General features: G+C 40.9%; 1 protein-coding gene across 1 annotated transcript in view; it reads left to right on the top strand.

Annotated features, from left to right (window-relative positions):
• Positions 1 to 12,355, top strand: part of LOC124722430 (tachykinin-like peptides receptor 99D) — a 650,670-nt gene extending 638,315 nt beyond the window's left edge. Inside the window, exon 7 of the mRNA XM_047247593.1 lies at positions 12,293 to 12,355. Coding sequence (XP_047103549.1) covers positions 12,293 to 12,324 — 32 coding nt within the window. The 3' untranslated portion in view covers positions 12,325 to 12,355. The remainder of the gene's footprint in view (positions 1 to 12,292) is intronic.
• The last annotated feature ends 8,409 nt before the right edge of the window (positions 12,356 to 20,764 follow it).

Below are 20,764 nucleotides of genomic sequence, written 5' to 3' on the forward strand. Positions count from 1 at the left end.
GAATTTTGATTTGAAAAATACTAAAGATTTTTACAGAAAACATGTATCATCAACATTATACGTCTTTATTCTTCATGTCAACATATTTATGTCTCAACATAGTCACCATGGCGACGAACACATATCTCGCAACGAGAGACCAGTTGTTGAAACCGTCAGTGTAGAATGTTAGACTTCTTGACGGAGTAACAACCACACCTCTGCTTTCATGGCTTCAGCACTATCAAAGAATGTCTCCGAAGGCATGCTTACGTTTTCTAAATAGTTGAAAATAGGATGGAGCGAAGTTGGGACTGTTGGAGGATGATCAATGACGGTGAAGTCCCGGGGTTACAATGTTGCACATGTCGCAGCACTCGTGTGTGGTCTGGCATTGTCACAATGAAGAAGGAATTCGAAATTAGATTACAACACCCTATTTTTTGCGCATCGACATAGTTCCGTTACACACCACCATGTTACACTCTACAATCAGGAGCCCTGTAGCGGCTATAAATACATACGTAGACATGAAGAATAGAGGAGTATAACGTTAATAACGTTCGTTTTGTTTAGTAAGCTTTTAAAGTTTTCACATTAAAATTTCATATGAATTACTTTTCAGTACGCCCCTGTAAATGAGAAAGTGATGATGTTCATCCGTCAGTTAAGTAAAAAAATAAGTTACACAGAGACGACTAGGCGGCAGTACTACATAAAATTCTAGTTCGCTATTATGCTGTGTACAATGTGGAACTAGTTCCACCTGTAGCTTTTTATAGATAACCTCCTGTGGGGCGAATAGCCCCGTGGGACAGGTCTCTCCGGTCTGCAAGTAGGTAAAATAACGGGTGCACGGAATCATAGACAAATACCACTAACGTCTCTCTGTTGAAGGTTCCATGCTCAAACACTGAGTTGTTTCTGGAAAAAAATGAGGTTACGTCACAGAATCAATGGGAAAAACCATTCGCGAGAAATAACTTGCTTCAGTAATACCTGATATTTTGAAAAAAGTAGATGCCGAGCAATTATTCAACTCCGTTCTTAGATTTACGCTAGGCGCGTTCGGCACTATACCAAGTCATCAACTACTGACCAAGATACGACCACATGAAGATACGAATACTAACCAAGATACGGCCATATCTTCTTAAATCATGCAGATGGCTGGATGAATATTTGATTAATGGAAAACTGTGTTCGACTGTTTAAGATTGAGTGTGCCCATAGGAGGTTTAACAGGACATCTAACGCTCTCAACGTACATGAAAGAGTTATTAGCTAGAATTAATAGACTAACAGATTGTCTGCTGATGCTGATACCTTATACAGGACATAATCATTGTCTGACGATCGTTTGGAAATTCAGAAACACTAGAAGAATATATTCCCTCTTTTTGAATGAAGGATAGTCCTCGTAAAATGTTGTTGAGTGGAAGATTATGCCTATACTAAGGAATAAGAACTCGATTGAATCTGAATACCAGATGAATGGTGAGTATACGGAAAACTAAGCAAACCATATCCACACATATTACCTCCGTTGGCACAGAAAAATTACGTACAATGACAAAATGCCACAAACTCACACACAAAATACGTAACATATTCAAAAAATCAAATGACTAAGAACTGCTTACAAAACAAACGATCCAATACAAAAGCACAGCCCAAAACTGAAATCAAAACCAGACAGTTACCAACAATCTGGTATCTATCAGCTTAGTTACAGAGATTGTAAGAATATATACATTGGGATGACTGGCAGGACCTTTGACAAAATATAAGGAAAATATCAGAGCACTGAAGTACGCTACAAATCATTCATCATTAGCAGACCATCTAAAACAAGAATTCCACAGACCAAGTGCAATGGAAAAGAGACATGAACATGATAAGAATCAGTAAAGACAGACCCTTCCCAAGATAATTTGAACCTACACAAAGCATTAACACGAAATAAACATTTGCTCAGTGACCAAATAAATATTGGTAACCGGATGCAGTATAAAATGATTTAAGGAAGCACATAAAGGAAGGGCCTTTTCCATACTTGACCCTCTCCCACTCATACCCCCGCCCGTCCGTTCCCAAATTCATATCACTTCTTGCTCCTCACCTCTTCCTCCAGCTCACTATCACACTACTATGTACTTATGTCCGTTCATCTTTGCCTCACCCCAGCCCTCCATCTCAACCCACTCACACACACACACACACACACACACACACACACACACACACACATAAATAAAAAAAAAACGAAAAACCTCCTTCATTATTATTTCATTACTCTTACACTGTATGTAATTACACAGCAACGTATTTAAATAGAATAACACACGTAAAATTAACTGCAGAGAAAAAGTATTGTCAAAGGCAAACTTGTGGCAATGTTGGAAACTCTACAAAACACAATACACCCACAGAAGTATACAAATAAACATTGAACAACGGTGAAAAAAAGGGTACTGTGTAAAACGCAAGAAATGCATAGTTCAGCAAAGCAGCGAAAAATTAGATTCAAGTATCACTATTTAATGAAAAGAGAAAACAAAGACGTGCTAGAAGACGGTATTTCCCACCGTAGGCAAATAGCTAAGCAGAAATTACTCTAAGTAAAAACAAAAAAAATTGTTAACGAACTCTTTTTCGATCTTAAGATAAATAAAATTGTAAATATCTTTAATTACAGACCATCAGTGATGCTCTACTTCAATAAAGCGAAATGCGGTGGTTGAGGAAAACATGCAACTTCTTTTAGTTGCAACGACGGAACATAAATATCTTCACGTTTTGGATGAGTTTAGATTCTCTGTATTCAAGAAGAGCTATGCGACTATTCTGCTGTCACCATTGTATATTTTGTGCTGGGCTCGTGAGGATAAACTCGACACTTAGACAGTAGGATGACATCAGGGGGTGAATGAAGTAATACAGAAAATCACTAAAATTAGCACGAAGTACTGTCCTCCATACACTGTTCAGTGACTTATAAGATATATATTTAGAATAATTGTGTCATAAAATTTATTTGCAAAATGAATGTGTGGGAGATAAAATGACATTAATTATTTCCTACACTAAATTACTTTGAAAAAGTGGGAATCACTGCGTACCAGATAAGTCTGCATCGAACTAATAACGAAACATAGACATAACTTAATGCAAAACCAAGTGCAATGTAAACATCCAAAATACGACGTTGATACAGTCTGGAACCGCGCGACCCCTACGGTTGCAGGTTCGAGTCCTGCCTTGCGCATGGATATGTGTGATGTCCTTAGGTTAGTAAAGTTTAAGTTGTTCTAAGTATTAGGGGTCTGATGACCACAGCATTTAAGTCCCACAGTGCTCAGAGCCATTGGAACCATTACGACGTTGAGATCGGTTACGACTATATAAGACAACAAGTGCCAGGCGCAGTATTTAGATCAGTTACTGCTGCTACAATGGCAGGTTGTCAACATGTAAGTGATTTTGAACATGGTGTTATAGTCGGACGCAAGGGATGGGACACAGCATCTCCGAGGTAGTGATTAACTGGGGATTTTACCGTAGGACCATTACACGAGTGTACCATGAATATCAGGAATACAGTAAAACATCAAATCCTCGACATCGCTGCTGCCGGAAAAGATCCTGTAAGAACGGGACCAACACGACTGAAGATAATCGTTCAACGTGACAAAGGTGCAACTCTTCCTCAAGTTGCTGCATATTTCAATGCTGGGCCACAACAGGGTATCTACGTGCGAACCATTCTACGAAACGTCATCGGTATGGGCTTTAGGAGCCAACGGCCCAATCGTGTACTACTGATCACTGCACGACACAAAGCCTTACGCCTCGCCTGGAGCCGTCAACTCCGACATTGGACTGTTGGTGACTGGAAACATGTTGCCTGGTAGGACGAGTCTCGCTGCCAATTGTGTCGAGCGGACGGACGTTTACAGGTATGGAGACAACCTCATGAATCCATGGATCCTGCATAGCGGCAGGGGACTGTTCAAGATGGTGGAGGCTCTGTAATGGTGTGCGGCGTTTGCTGTTACAGTGGTAAGGTACAATGTGACACCCCTCACGTGCAGAATTGCTACGGAGTGTCTCCGAGAACACACTTCTAAATTTAAACACTTCCGCTGGCCGGCAAACTCCCCAGACATGAAAATTGCTGAGCACATCTGGGATGTCTTGCAACGCGCTAATCAGAAGAGATCTCAAGCCACATGTACTCTGACGGAATTATGGACAGCCCTACAGGAGTCATGGTGTCATTTCCCTCCAGAACTGCTTCAGACATTAGTCGAGTCCATGGCGTGTCGTGTTGCCGCACTTCTGCGTGCTCGCAGGGGCCCTACACGATATTAGGTAGGAGTAACAGTTTCTTTGGCTCTTCAAAGTATATATTTAACGTCTTTTCTATATTTTTGACTGTTTCAGGGATATTTGTGATTACTGAGAGATGAACAAAAAACGCAGAACATATAAAACTTCCTGACAGGTTAAAAGTGTGTGCCGTACCGAGACTCAAACTCGGGACCTTTGCCTTTCGTAGGCAAGTGCTCTATCACCTGAGCTAGCCGAGTACCGCTCACGACCTGTCCTCATAGCTTCAGTTCTGCCAGTACCTCGTTTCCTACCTTCCAAACTTCATAGAAGCTCTTCTGTGAAACTGGGAGAACTAGCACTCCTGAATGAAAGGATATTGAGGAGTCATGGCTTAGCCACAGCCTGGGGGATGTTTACAGAATGAGATTTTCATTCTGCAGCGGAGTGTGCACTGATATGAAACTTCCTATCAGATTAACACTGTATGCCAGGCCGAGACTCGAACTCGGGACCTTTACCTTTCGCGGGCAAGTGCCCTACCAACTGAACTCTCCGGAGATGAGCTTCTGTGAAGTTTGGAAGGTAGGTGACGTGGTACTGGTACAATTGAAGCTGTGAGGATGGGTCGTGAGTCGTGCTCGGGTAGTTCAGATGGTAGAGCACTTGCCCGCGAAAGGCAAACGTTCAAATGGCTCTGAGCACTATGGGACTTAACTGCTGTGATCTTCAGTCCCCTATAACCTCGAACTACTTAAACCTAACTAACCTAAGGACATCATACACATCCATGCCCGAGGCAGGAATCGAACCTGCGACCGTAGCGGTTGCGCGGTACCAGACTGTAGGGCGTGGAACCGCTCGGCCACTCCGGCCGGCGAAAAGCAAAGGTCCCGAGTTCAAGTCTCGGTCCAGCACACAGTTCTAATCTGGCAGGAAGTTTCATATCAGCGCACACTCCGCTGCAGAGTGAAAATCTCATTCCGGACAGAAGCATATACGAGTACATTGTTTGTCTCAAAGTCTTTGCTTTAAACGACTAGAGTGACAGATCACGTCATGTGTAACCACTGTTATTAGAGAGGAAATGTTCACTGCTGCTCCCTGGCGACTACAGGCGACCTTTGTGTTGCTATAATCCAGTAATGTGATGAGTATGAGAAATACCAACACAGCATAATTTAAATTCCTGATTCACTTAGAAACCTTATTCTAAAGGTTTTCAAGTTAAAAATAATTTTATCAACTTTTTGGGGTAGATAGCACGCAGCACTCTAGGTTAGTGGACCCTGATAGTTGCGTTAGTTGGGTTACATCTCATCTTCCTACGATTAGAGAGTACTAAAGGACGCCTGACGTCACCGAGATGCGTCACTGAACATTTTGTCTATATTAAACGTTGTTCCACGTTTCAGTAGACGTCTTTGGCCAGGAATCTCACTGACTGGAGTAGCATTATCTTCAGTGATGAGTCCCGCTTCATTTGGAGACTCTCTAGGCAGTGGTTGGATTCCAACCTGACCATCACCTGCCATATGGCCAGACAACCAGTAGACATGGTTTGGGATGACATTTAATTTCATAGTAGGACACGTTTGGTTGTCATCCGCGGCATCCTTATAGCATAGTGGTACGTCGACAATGTTCTACGCCCCGATTTGTTGCCCTTCGTGGCAAGCAATCCTGGGCTTATATTTCAGCAAGATAATGCCCGGTAGCACACAATGAGAGTTTCTACTGATTGTCTTCGTGCTTTCCAAACCCTACCTTGACCAGAAAAGCTGCCAGATCTCTCTCCAATCGATAATGTTTGGAGCATTATGGATATGGCCCTACAACCAGCTCGGGAGTTTGACGGTCTAACGCTCCAGTGGGATACAATTTGGTAAGAAATCACTCTGGAGGACATCCAAAAACTCCTTCAACCATTGCCAAGGAAAGTATCAGTTTGCTTGAGGGCCAGAGATGGACCAACGCGTTATTGACTGGCTCAGTTTGTGAAGCTGTTTCTCTTGAATAAATCATGCAATTTCTCTGCTGATTTCTGTCCCAATGTGATAATTCCTTCTTAGTGCGTAGTTTATTTTGTTTTAGAGGTGTAGAGTATGTTTCTCATGAGAGTTGTCAGGCACTTTTATCTTGTATTTCGTAAGATATTTGCAGTTTCGCTTTTTCAGTGTGTAGATGGAGTTGGCCTAAACAAACGCTTCTCATTACATGTTTCATTCGACGCCCAGCGTCAACTGAAAGTGTTGATTTCTTTCCAATGACGAAAAAACGATTTTTAAAGCGAATGTTTTCATAGCCATTCGACAGACTGTTCCGAAATGAGTCTAGTGCAACATTCGTTTTATCGATATTAATTAATAGGAACAGTAAAACAGGAGTTATAACGAGAAGACCAGCTTCGGCGGAGTAGCGGTGCTGCATGGTGGTAGCAGACAGCGTGTTGCAAGGCAGCAAGCTTGTCGCTGCTGAAGTACTGTTATTGCTCGTTTTAACTGTCCCTGTTAATACATATCGATAAAGAGAATGTCACGCTAAACTGATGTAAGATTGCTCTATCAAATGTAAATGTAAAGGACATCGACGAACACCTGTTTTAAATTACAATGTAAATTTTCTGCCTTGTTCCGTAATGTCAATTCTGAGAGCATGGATAAAACACTTCGTCTACCAAACTCGATATAAACGGGTCTAAATGAGGAACTTCAACTGCACTTTTCAATCAGTAAAACGTAATTCATTTGAAATATCGGCGAACAACTTTATTCCCCGCAACTTTTTATTCAATATGACATTCCTTCAAATGCCTGAAATGCCGTAAATGCATCTCGCTAGGAAAATTAAATATTACAAGAAGTGTATTTCGAAGTACATCATTTACCTTTTAACGGTTAAAATCTGTATTACATTATTTATCTAACTGAATTTGTTTTATGTTCAGAGCTCTTTAAAAATTACTTAAGGCGAATAAATAAAAACTTGGTAGTGCCCTCAATGTTTTTGCAAGTTAGAGTAACCAAAAATGAACTTATTATCAAATGAATTGTTTACGATCAATGGAGCACATTCATCTGTAAATATTGTGTGCGAAACTGAAACTTCCTTATCCATGTGAGGAAGTAGCGAGTAAAATTGCTACTGACGAGCTGAGCAACGTATACTTTCTATAACTATTTCTTTGTGAAGCCCAATGATTATCCAGTAACTCCATGGAGCACACAGTAGTAGGAAACAGAGAGGTAAAGGCTTTCCGAAAAAGCGTGACAAATTAATGGCATTACCGTATAAAATGTACCTTCACTATGAAACCTTCTTGTTGGTGGCTTAAAAAGTTATTTCACTATCTTTCCCGTCAATGGAATCACTGATAAAATAAACTGATTTCAGAAAAGGCATTGAAACTGTGGACTGTTACCGGAAATTACATTGCAATGTAGAGAAAATACTGTTAAACAATAAATGATTAAATAAAGTCGAGAACACCTGTGGAATCCATACCAAAAATTACCTGCAGTCGGTCATTTAAGAATTATTAAATAATGTCGATAACACTTCCGGAATGCGTACTACATGCGATGAATAGTCGGTCATTATTTTAATCATGCTCTGGCAATATTACTTTGTTTAAAAGTTATTAACAGTACTCATTAGTCTCCTCCCAGATTACCACATATTTCTCGCATCAGTAGCGGTAGTTATAATTGTAAGCGTTGAAGATGATTTTAAAGTTCTTGAATCCGAATGACAAATTACTGCGGTATATTAAGCTGTTGTATGATGCAGTATTAAAAAGTGGGACTAATTCTTGACTACAAGACTACACAATAGTTCCAACAAGTAGATGAGTAACAGCAAATTACGCTCTAATGGACGATTAAATACATAACGTGTTCATTCTGTGATCGTTACAAAGTAGACAATAAATACAGTCCAACACATCAACAGCTGATCAGACAATAGCTCTTTCCTGGCCACAACCCATTTGTTTTAGTTACGGGACACTTATCGATGAACTGGTCTTTTTACGTCCATCGCACCATAACCATATCATTTGCCCAATAATTATTAGCAAATTTTCTTTGAAATCCACGTCACTTACTACGCTCTGATCTCAATGTCAAGGATTTTTCCTGCCCAGTACTTACACAAGCGGAATGTGCAAATTACGCCTATCGTTTCGAAAGGGCATACAACAAATTAATTTCCGCAGCATTGTTGAACTGACATGGATTGGAGACATAATTATATTGTTCACTCTTTACAGGCTACACGAAAAGTTAAAACTGCCGGAATGGGAGTCTAGCTCTTAATTATGCGGTTTACGTGCAGCGTTTCGCGAATCTGACATGACACCAATAGTTTTCCACTCGGATTAACACAAGGTTACGTTCCACACCAGTTTCTGTTTATTGCTTTCAATTTACATGATAATCAAGGACTGTGGTGATCTGCACGAGGTCCAGCTCTGAGGCTGTGGTAAATCATATTTTTCGTTTTATCTGTTGTCAAGGAAATTTTAAACAGACCTAAAGCACGGTAGGAATCCAGTGGCAAGTTGAAGCCTTTCGTCAGTCGAACACGCGTGATCAAGAAGTCCACAGAAACTCTGCTGCCTCGATTCGAGCCTAGTTCTGGCAAATGATTTTAACTTGTAAAATATCACACGATCGACTAAAATTAATCTTACTCATGTGCTCTGCAGTAAAATTGTTGCCACTGAGCACAAAAGTTGATGCCACCGGGCATTGACTTTCTATACGCTCTCTTACCTTCGGTTGTCACAAGTTGCTGGATGCGCTACAAGTGGTTTCATTATCGGCATATTCCGTATTAGAGATTATTTGTAAACAATAATCTGTAGCAGTCTGGGTATTAAATTCATGAACTAACGTTTCCTCTGTACCGGCAAAAATGAATAAGAATTGTTCTAATCTATTATAATATTGCCGCAGACCAATATGCCTGAAGCGTGATGTGTATTATTTTCAGTCATCACGAGTACAAGTGTTTTATGCTTGTATTTCTCTGTGAAAAAAATTGCAATATCTTGATATAATCACAGGGTAGAAAGGTTACGTCACAAATCATTAACAGTGTTACAATTACACAACTACATTATCAAACACGTACTCCCAAAATGATACCGAAACCCATTATTCCGCAAAGCTATTAGGGCATTTTTCCTTCAGGCTTGACACGATTTAAAACAAAAGTTATGAATACTCCTGTGTACTCCTGCTTATATCCTTCAAGCTAAGTCTACTCCTCCTAGGTTCCGAGTAACCATGATGGGCAGACTAGAAACGGAAATAAGTTTTGAATATTTTGGGTGACGTAATGGTGCACTGCTACAAACGCTGTACTCGTATTTAGCAGAAACAGATTTAAAGTAATCGTCCGTATTTAGGATTACATTATTTTCTTAAATGATGTAAGGCGCATATCAAGACTGAACTTTTAATAGTATGACATATTCCATTACTAGTACACGTCCAGCAGAGTTTGTATTGAGTCACGTATAACATCTAGCGTCAATCAGATTTACAACTCGTACCTTGTACTACGTATGCTTCGGATATTAGCGGCGTAGTGTGTTTTTTCGCAGTGCCCTCCCCGAGCAATAATCCTGTAGTGCTTGTGTATATGGGTAAAGAGGAAATTTTTCGTTGAGGTATTCTGAAGAACAAAAATGCTCCTATGCTTCTACTAAATGTCCCCTTTCAAATATTCCGGTAGGTCCTCCGAACGTAATTACGTGGCTGTCAGAACCTCTCCTTGGAGCTCAAAGAAGTTTTGCAGGGGATTTGTAGTTAAAATCACCGCGTTATCCCTTTGCTTAATGTACAGGTGTACTGTTCTGAAGACATATATTTCTCTTGTACAGTAGAAGCCTCGTGAAATTCATTTTCTTCATTCAGTTGGACCGGGAGAATTGCATGATAATCCCCAGCTTCTGTTTAAACTGTTTAAGGGAATCAATAAACAGAATCCGCAGAAATATTTTGATAAATAAAGCAAGGCCTATTTAAGTCCATGAGCATCTCCCCACTATTTTGATTGGTGTTTCATTTAATGAGCGAAGATGTGATGAGGGAGCATGGTTAGTGCTTATGTAGTTCAGACAGTAAAGCACTTGCCCACGAAAAGTCCCGAGTTCGAGTCTCGATCCGGCACACAGTTTTAATCTGCCAGGAAGTTTTATATCAGCGCACACTCCACTCCAGAGTGACTATCTCATGTGATTGAGCAATTTATTTTCACGTTTGGCTTTGGTCATCATTGAACAAATCCGGCATCGATTGTGCGTAGAGGAATTTCATTGTAAAATTTTTATGTAAATCATACCGTACTCTTTGTCTTTATGTGGCTATGAATTTGCCTATTTCGGACACTTTTAATCATCGAAATTTAAGCTACAAATTTTCAAATGTGTGTGAAATTTTATGGGACTTAACAACTAAGGTCATCAGTCCCTAAGCTTACACACTACTTAACCTAAATTATCCGAAGGACAAACACACACACCCATACACGAGGGAGCACTCCAACCCCCGCCGAGAAAAGCCGCACAGTCCATGACAGCAGCGCCTAGACCGCTCGGCTAATCCCGCGCGGCTTTTAACTACAGTGTGCTTTTCCTCGGTGTTGTCATCTGTAGTTGTTCTTTGCATGGATCGTGTCAGAGAAGTGTCAGGAGCTAAATTCAGTCACCCATATCTTAATTGCTGAAAATACTCAAACATTCATCTTCTTTAGCTTAATTTGGGTTACCGATAAACCACACGGAACCAAGTATCTTATGACGTCGTTGTATTCCAGTTTAGGTACTTGAATGAAGCATCAAGAACGCAACTACTTTAAAAATTGCATTAACTACTTTCTGCAGATCAAACTGACACTAGATTTATCAGTTCGTCGTCGATTACAGTATTACAAAAACCCATGACGACGTCGAGTATGAATTGTTGACATCTCAGACAAGAATGTGTGCTTTGCACTGGGTTTACAGCATTTGCAAGATGCTAAGCCATCTGAGTAGCTATTCTAATGAAGGTTATCCATGATTTTCCTAAAACAGTTTACACGAATACCGGCAAGATTTATTTTAAGAGGATACTGGAAAATCATTAGCTACAATTCCTTTCTTTACTGAGTTACTGCTTTGTCTCTCAATTTTTACAAACAGTTAAACTCAGAACTTTAAGACGAACTACAAGGGTCAGTTGGTAGCAAATACTGAAAGCGAAAACATAATCTTCTACAGTGCTATCAACGTACGGATTAGGTGAGTATTATGATTCTGTGTATGTTTTGGAGAGTCATACTGCAAGAAAAAACGAGGTGACGGCGTCGGGTATCGGCAGTGACCTCTCCTATGAACAGCGGATGTTCTCAAAAGGCGCTTCTACCCCACGAGGTTTGAACAAATGCCAGTCCGCCTTTAACAGTAATCATAAATGTGTTCACCAGCATGATAATGCCTCATGAGAAGTATATTGCTCTTCTTCTCTGTCGGCTATTGAAAGAGTAAGATAATATGACACCTCAGCTATCAATATCCTTCAGGTGTCTTTTCAGTGATAAGTGCAGATTGTATCAAGAGTGTTACAGAAATTACAAAAAAAGGTCTTTCCAATAAGTCTCGCCGAAAAGAGTAAAATATGTTAGTAGCAATAAAATGAATAGTTTCATAAATCTAATCTGACAACATACTCGTTTAAGTACATAGTAAGTTTCTACTGACAGAACAATTGTTGGTATGTAATTCAGGTAGTGTACTGTGTCTAATCAGGTCTCCCTCACTATGCAGACAATAGAATCAGTGTTTATGGAAATTTTCAGCTTGTAACAATGCCTCTCAAAGTTGTTTTGGTCTTTTTGACAACGACTCCAGTAGTTGAAATGTAGCTGCTGTATAACCATTACCTTTAGCAGAGTTGTACGTCTGTCTGTATTCCGGCCCCTCTGTTTATAGGACGTAATATCAGACCAAGAAAACGCCTGTGAGGCTCGGAGAAACACCAACACCGCCACCTGCGTCCCACTCAACGGGCGTGGAAGATTGTCCAGACACAGGAGGTAAATGCGTGAATTTAAATATAACACATGCAGGCATTTCTGCCCAATGCTCGTAGAAGAATCTTAAAGTGTCGTTCGTAGAAAGCAGCTTCTTGCATATGATGAGGTCATCACTGTTTGTCATAAATTAAGAAACAGTCGGATGTAGTAGTATCAAACTAAAAATAATATTACTGTGATACAAATAAGTAGCCTACAGATGAGTTGACGATATAAGAGCAAAGTGTTTTGACGGAAACAACGAGGCTAAGTAAAACTTGTCGGGAAGAATATCGGCTTACAAACGCAGCTTTTGAAGAGTATAGTACAAAGGTGTTGTAACTCAGGTCTAGCAAAGGATATTACCGCTCACGTTTCACGATGGCTCTACATACTGATGTGGTAATGACCAGATCTGATGATGTTTGTCTCAAATGCCTTAGGAGAATATTTGCTACATCTTCCATAGTTTTTACCCGTAGGACTATGCAAGCAACTCGTGGAAAGATGTCACCCTCCATATGTTCGATAATACTAAGGTCTGACAACTCTGCTAGCCTTTCCCTTCATTTGATATTGTATTTATGCAGTTATAGTCTTAGTAATAAGCCCATATTAGGCGCGTATTATCGTCGTGGAAAATTATTTCTTTTCCTCAGTTTCCATAATTTACCTAGCAAGGTTATCCCACATGTTAACCTAATTTGCCACAGCAGTGCGGTTCCACGTGGAAACACATAGACATTGATGAATTACCTAAGCTCAACTAAGCCGTCAGTCATTCCCTTTTAGTCTTACGGGACACACGTAAACGGCGAAACTCCCTATGTGTAGCTAATATGAATCTGTCTCTTAACTACTCGTGTAATTGGTTCTCCCTATTTTGACACTGGGAGAATACAGCGTACATACTAGTGGTTTATTTACATGCAAGACATCTTCATGAACACGTTTATAAACGATTTCTGTGAGTACAGATCAGCCGATGACATCCACTGCGTCTTCTCATGATTAGTGAGATATCTGGAATGAATTTTTCCCGCTAGTATTGCGAAATACATTAGATTAGTTTTTCTTGAATGCCAGCTCCGCTTCAATTTTTATTTCTGCTGCTTCATTATAGAAGAACGTGTATTAACAGTTAGTAGCTAAAAAAAACTTCTTCTCCTTTTTCCCCACTCATTCTCTCTATCTCATCCATTGTCAATAAGTATATAAACTCTCGACCCAATCATCATCGCAATCTACACCAAAGATTTACACCCAACCGTCTACAGAAATGTGCCCAGTAAGAGATTCTGAGGAAAATATTTTTACCTTGTAGTGTACACCTTAAAGGAGAATCCTAGTCCACAAGTCCACATACCATTACAGTCCGTTATAATAAAAAATAATATTTATTATTATTATTACACTGTAGAGCCAAAGAAACTGGTACACCTACCTGGGACCCAACGAGCACGCAGAAGTGCCGCCAACACGACGTGGCATGGACTCTACTAATGTCTGAAATAGTGCTGAAGGAAATGACACCTTGAATCCTGTAGGGCTGTCCATAAATACGAGGAGGTGGAGATCTCTTCGAAACAGTACGTTAAAGCCATCCCAGGTATCTTCAATAACGTTCATGTCCGGGGAGTTTGGTGGCCAGCGAAAGTGTTTAAGCTCCGAAGAGTGTTTGTGGAGCCACGCTGTAGTAATTCTGGACGTGTGGTGTGTCGCATTGTCCTGCTGGAATTGTCCAAGTCTGTCGGAATGCACAATGGACATGAATGGATGGAGGTGATCAGACAGATTTCTTACGTATGTGTCACCTGTCAGAATCGTATCCACAAGTATCAGGGGTCCCATATCACTCCAACTGCACTTGCCCCACACCATTACAGTCTCCACCAGCCTGAACAGCCCCTGCGGACATGCAGGGTCCATGGATTCATGTGGTTGTCTCCATACCCGTACACGTTCATTCACTCGATACAATTTGAAACGAGACTCGTCCGTCCAGGCAACGTGTTTCCAGTCATCAACAGTCCAATGTCACTGTTGCGGGCCCACTCGAAGCGTGTCGCTCCCTGAAGAAGAGTACAAGAGTGGGCCTTCGGCTCCGTACGGCCATATCGATGATGTTTCGTTGATTGGTTGGCACGTTGACTCTTGTTGATGGCCCAGCATTGAAATCTGCAGCAATCTGCGGCAGGGTTGCACCTCTGTCACGTTGAACGATTCTCTTCAGTCGTAGTTGGCCCCGTTCTTGCAGGATCTATCAGGCCACAGCGATGTCGGAGATTTGATGTTTTACAGTATTCCTTATATTCATGGTACGCTCGTGAACTGGTCGTACCGATAAATCCCCATTTCATTGCTACCTCGGAGATGATGATGTGTCCAATCGCTCAACCGCCGACTATAACACTACGTTCAAACTCACTTCAATCTTGATAACCAGCCACTGTAGCAGCAGTAACCGATCTAACACCTGCGCCAAACACATGTTGTCTTTTAAAGGCTTTGCCGACTGCAGCGTCGTATTCTGCCTGTTTACGTATCTCTGTATTTGAATACGCATGCCTATACCAGGTTCTTTGGCTCTTCAGTGTTATATTACTCAAAATGGTTGAAATTCCTCTGAGCACTATGGGACTTAGCATCGGAGGTCATCATTCCTCTAGAACTTAGAACTACTTAAACCTAACTAACCTAAGGTCATCACACACATCCATGCCCGCGGCAGGATTCAAACCTGCGACCGTAGCAGTCGCGCGGTTCCGGACTGAAGCGCCTAGAACCGCTCGGCCACAGCGGCCAGCGTATTATTAATAATATTTCGTATCCGTTGAGGATATCATATTATAACTAACGGGAAAACTCGCGAAGCCAATTAGGAGCTGTGCGACGTAAACGAAAGCTGGTAGGCGCGTTTCTTCATTTGAAAGATGAAGTCTGTTCCAGTTTCCCGTCATTCGCATAGGAGTGTTGTTAGTGGAATTACTATGAGGATGTAAATCAGGTTTCCTTTAAGAATACGCAGTAGTGGTCTTCAGCATTAATTGCCTTTGAGACTGCACGTGGTGAGTTGAAGTTAGTCAACATTGCCTTTAATGCAACATAAAAGCCATTATCGCCTCCTCAGTGAATGCGAACGAGGTCGTATAAAAGGACTGCGAAAAACTTAATGTTCCTTATGCGGTATTGCAGAAATACCTGGCAGCACTGTAACCACTGGACATGATTGCTGGCAGCGGCGGCACGAGGAGCCGGCTCCGGACTACGTGGCACTACACAGAGGGATTACCATCGCGTCCATCGGATGGCTCTGCTGCATCGTTCTATATCTGCAGCAGAAGCTCCTGCAGCAATTTTAACCTCAGTCACACAACATATCGTTACAACGTGGTTGCTTCGAGGACACTCCAGGCCAAATGCACTGCAGCGTGTGTTCCACTGACACCAAATCACCGCCATACAAGCGACTTCAATGTTGTCATGTGAGAGCTCATCGGAGGGCAGGATGGAGGTCTGTTGTGTTTTCTGATGAAAGCTGGTTCTGCGTCGGTGGCAGTGATGGCAGTTTTTGCTTAGAAGGAGGCCAGTTGAGCGCCTATAACTGACCTGTCTGCGTGCTGGACACACTGGACCTACACATGGAGCTATGATCTGGGTTATGATTTCGCATGACTGCTGGAGCACACTCGTGACTATCCCACGCTTACTGACTGCAAAATTGTATGTCAAACTGATGATTCGACCTGTTATGCATCCATTCATGAACAGCATTCGAAAGGGTGTTTCCCAACATTATAACGCTCGCCCACATATCAGTCTTGTAACCCAACATTCTCTGCAGATTGCCTATAAGTTGCCTTCGCCAGCTCGATCACCAGATCTGTCTCCATTTGAGGAGATATGGATCACCATCGGACGACAACTCCAGCGTCATCCACAGACATCGTTCACTGTTCCTATATTGACCGATCAATTGCATGCAACTCCATTCAACAAACTGACATTTGGCACCTGCATAACACAATGCATGCACATTGGCATGCTTGAATCCAACATTCTTTTGGTTACTCCGGTTATTAATGTATCAGCATTTCACATTAGCAATGTCTTACCTCGTGCTTAGATTAACCTATGATCTTGCTCTGTTAATCACGTCAATATTTTACCTAGACGAATGTATTCCCGGAATTTCTTTCTCTACATTTATTATTTCTCGGTTTGGCGATTTTTACCGTCAGTATAAAATTACTCTTACAGTGATACATACAGGCAAACACACAATGAAAACAATTCGAATGAAAAACAAGGCCTTAAACTCGGTTACATGAAAATTGTTTTCATGATAGTCCTTTGTGTGGTGTTTGTATGACTTTCTGCAGGCAGCAGTAACATTCACAACATCATTTTCCATGATATATCCTTAGCTGTTGGAGTGAAGTGGCACTGTACATAAGAGACTTGATTCGCATATTAGTGGAAATTGGGGGCCTAATTCTGTTCTTGTCATATACGTTACTGTCTCGCTTAATTAGATCTGATGCATTATAGGATAGGTACTAAAAAAAAAATTACTGCTGAATTCGTATTCCTGTTATATCTAATCGAAGTTTCGTCATACACTGACATCGTCAGACTTCGTCCTCTCTACAGATTTTGTGCAGGGGTTTCATATCTTCTGGAGCAATTTATTAAAGGCCAGCAACAAGACCTTCTTTGGTATCCTCAGGTGCAGCACCAAACGGGCCAAGATAATCAACGAATATGGTCCACGACATAATGTTTACATGGACCTGATTGAGAGGAATAACAAATATTTCTTGAAATGGATCCTGTATATCCCGTTGCTGAAGAATGTAAAGTGAACGTTGCCTTACAAAAGCCATTCGTCTATCCAGTCACGTGCTGCTACTGAAGATAAGGGTGATGTTTTGCCGAAGAAAGATTCTACGTATCGTTGGTAAAGGTATTCGAGCTTCGTAGTTTATGGTTTCAAGGCGAACGCGCACCGAAAGGTATATTAAAATTCATTTTTCAGTAATTGATTACAGCACTTAAATTATCGGGACACGTTTAAAATATTTTCCATATGGGTTTAAATAGTGACAGTCAACGTTTTAGCAACCGTTTGCATTGAGTGGTGTTTTTCGGAGAGGTGGTAGCTAGCCTTAAGGCTTCTCCTTGATATGCCAGTTATCTCACTTAGCAGAGATTTGGAGGCGTGGCTAACATGGAGTTTAGCTCTTAGGAGTCTGCTGATGGCTCTATTCCTTCAGTGTAACGATGTCCTACCAAGCTCCACATAATTTCCACGTGGCGCCGCTTACAGAGAAAGGGAATCAAAAGAGTGGCTGAATCTTTGCTATCGAATCTTCACCTTCGTATATCTCTTATGTCGTGAGACATCATTAATCCACGTTTAATATTAATGTTTTGACAGTGTTGAAAGTAGTTTATGTTAATTGCATTGCAGTTATTTCACCTTAGGAAAGTCTTGCTAAGTTTGTAAGTGTCACGCTATATTGCACTAGAACACGGTAACGTAAATGGCAATACCTATCGATGTGATCAGGCATGAATAGTACTGCCGGCCGTGGTGGCCGAGCGGTTCTAGGCGCTACAGTCTGGAACAGCGAGACCGCTACGGTCGCAGGTTCGAATCCTGCCTCGGGCATGGATGTGTGTGATGTCCTTAGGTTAGTTAGGTTTAAGTAGTTCTAAGTTCTAGGGGACTGATGACCTCAGATGTTAAGTCCCATAGTGCTCAGAGCCATCTGAACCATGAATAGTACTATCGTACAAACACAAAAATCACCGAATACGGCAGGTGGGGATGCTGTTACATTCGACGCTACATTGGGCGACCTCCACGCCGGATGGGGATGAAATAATGAAGACAACACAACACCCAGTCCCGGAGCGGAGAAAAACCCCCCGATCCAACCGGGAATGTAACCCGGCCCCCTTAGTACGACAGTCCGTCACGCTGAACATTCAGCTATCGGTTCGGACATTGCACAGCCATTATTCAGAGCGATTCTAATTGTCCTATTTCTATGAACTGTTTTCAGCTCCATTTCAGTATCTCAACACATGTAACAACCACGGTGTTACCCTCATGGACGAACGGCCTTCTATCATTTCTGACTGCATGATTATTTTTGAATATTTCAGTTTAGTGACTGCGCCAGACCACTCTTTTGAGAGTAGTTATTCCATTTTTTCGACTAAATCCTTTACCTTTTCATGGTAATATGCAATTATATGCTTCGCAACAAGCACTGTGTTATAATTGTAATTTGATGCTAAAATAAAATTTATTTCATGACTAAATCACATATAATCTAGTAAGATTACCAGTTTCGACCGGTTCAGATATCATGGACTTAATAATCTGTTGTGTTGATGTAATGATAACTCATCTTTTTTTTTTACTAGTAACTGCTAACATTAATGACCCCACGGCTTTGACCTATTTTGTTACAAAGCGTTGATCGATATTCAGGGCCAAATAAACGTACTGATTACAGCATTATTGCCGTGGGTGGCCCTGACACTGTTTCTTCATATGTATCTTGTCAACATGCTTGGAGTTACTGTTATCGGTTACTCTTTCCATAACAGCAACGTACGTTCCAAACCATTGCTACCTACCCGTGCAGATGACTGGTGAGTGCAATTCACATGATGTTTCTACGAAAAACTAACAATATCCACTGAAGGTGAACGTCGTTCCTTCTGCACTAATTAAAATCCTGTAGGTGTTTCCATAATTTTAAATACTACTTATCAGCTGAGGGCGCATTCAGAAAAAATATGGCTGACGTTTAAGTACTCTGGGAAGATGTGAGGCATGTAAATTACACAACACCGAAAGACAACCAAACTCAGAAGTTGATTATAATGAGAACCTACGAACAAATGTAACTGCCGAACTGATAGACTGTTTTTCCTTATTCGTACACAACGATCGAAATTTTAACACGTCTTACGAAGAAAGCAACATTAAATGTTAACTAAATTGGATACCGAAAGTAGTGATATCTCGAGTCAAACCCAGTCGCTTAAGAATTGGTATATGACACGTTATGGTGCCGCATTCATGTTTCTAGAATAAATTAACTTTGCAAGTAATAGATTTTAGTGATGATAAGGTGGTGTTATAGGTTACTGCGCAGCATATTACACGTCACGATCAGATGTGAGCGACATAAATAACACCATGTGTGTCTGTCACCCTCGCAAATCGTCACCTGTTTTAACCTTCTTTACATCACAAAGCTCTGCCCGTACTTAGAAGAGAGGCAACATAGCGCACACATGGAACAGCTGCCGTTTGATGATAACATCTGTTCTTTACCTTCAACTGTCTGAAATATCAATCATAAGTTTACTTTAGTGAAGTATAGACAATGAATGTGAACTGAAACACATTAAGTAAGGTTATCTGTCAAATGTAAGCAAGAAAAGCCGTTGGGTTAACAAACAGGTTACAAACCCCGACCACAGAAGCAACAGAAGAATTCACTAGAACAAAACTTTACCCACTTATAATACAACACGCACAGGAGGGAATTCTGCAACCGGGGTCAAGGACACATATGGTGTCCGCCAACAATGCCGAAGGCATCAGCCCTATTAAATTAAATGGAATTACTTCTGAAGTGAGACAAATGCAGTGCTAAATAAAAGAAAACTCTGTCAGACTGTTTGCCACGTTTTGTCTGCGCCAGTTTAAAATGCAAAATACGTATGACATAATGGTAGTCACAATCGACATGATCCAAAATGAAATCTGGGGAACAATATTGTTATAACTAGAAATGGCAAATGTAAGTTACCGATTTCGCAACAAAGCTAAGATATTAAGAGTACACGGATGTTTTAAACAAATTAGATACTTTCACCGATTAACTACCTCAATATCGATCGAGAAATAATACAGAATATGTTATCATGCGCAATAAGTTTTGGTTCTTTTTTTTACCGTAAAAAATGTAGGGATCAGCTCATGAAAGATCTCCTAAAATTGAAGTAGTTTTGTTTCATTTACCTATCGATGCTTCTGTAGCAAGGAATTAAGAAAATTTATTTTTTCGTGTTCTTCTCTCAACCATAGATTGTAGCTAATTCAAGTCAATCACTTTGAACGCGTCCACCCTGACCGTCAAATACACTACCTTGAACGCAACCACCAACTACATCGTATTAAACGCATCTGATGAACTGGTGATCCCTTGATCTATCAGAGTGTGTCCTACCAACCGATCCCTTCTTCTAGACAGGTTGTGTTACAAATTTCTTTTCTCCTCAGTTCTGTTCAGTACCTCCTCATTAGTTATGTGATACACACATCGAATTTGGACGTCCTTCTGTAGCACCACATTTC

This window comes from Schistocerca piceifrons, chromosome X (genome assembly GCF_021461385.2).
Source record: "Schistocerca piceifrons isolate TAMUIC-IGC-003096 chromosome X, iqSchPice1.1, whole genome shotgun sequence".
NCBI lineage: Eukaryota > Metazoa > Arthropoda > Insecta > Orthoptera > Acrididae > Schistocerca > Schistocerca piceifrons.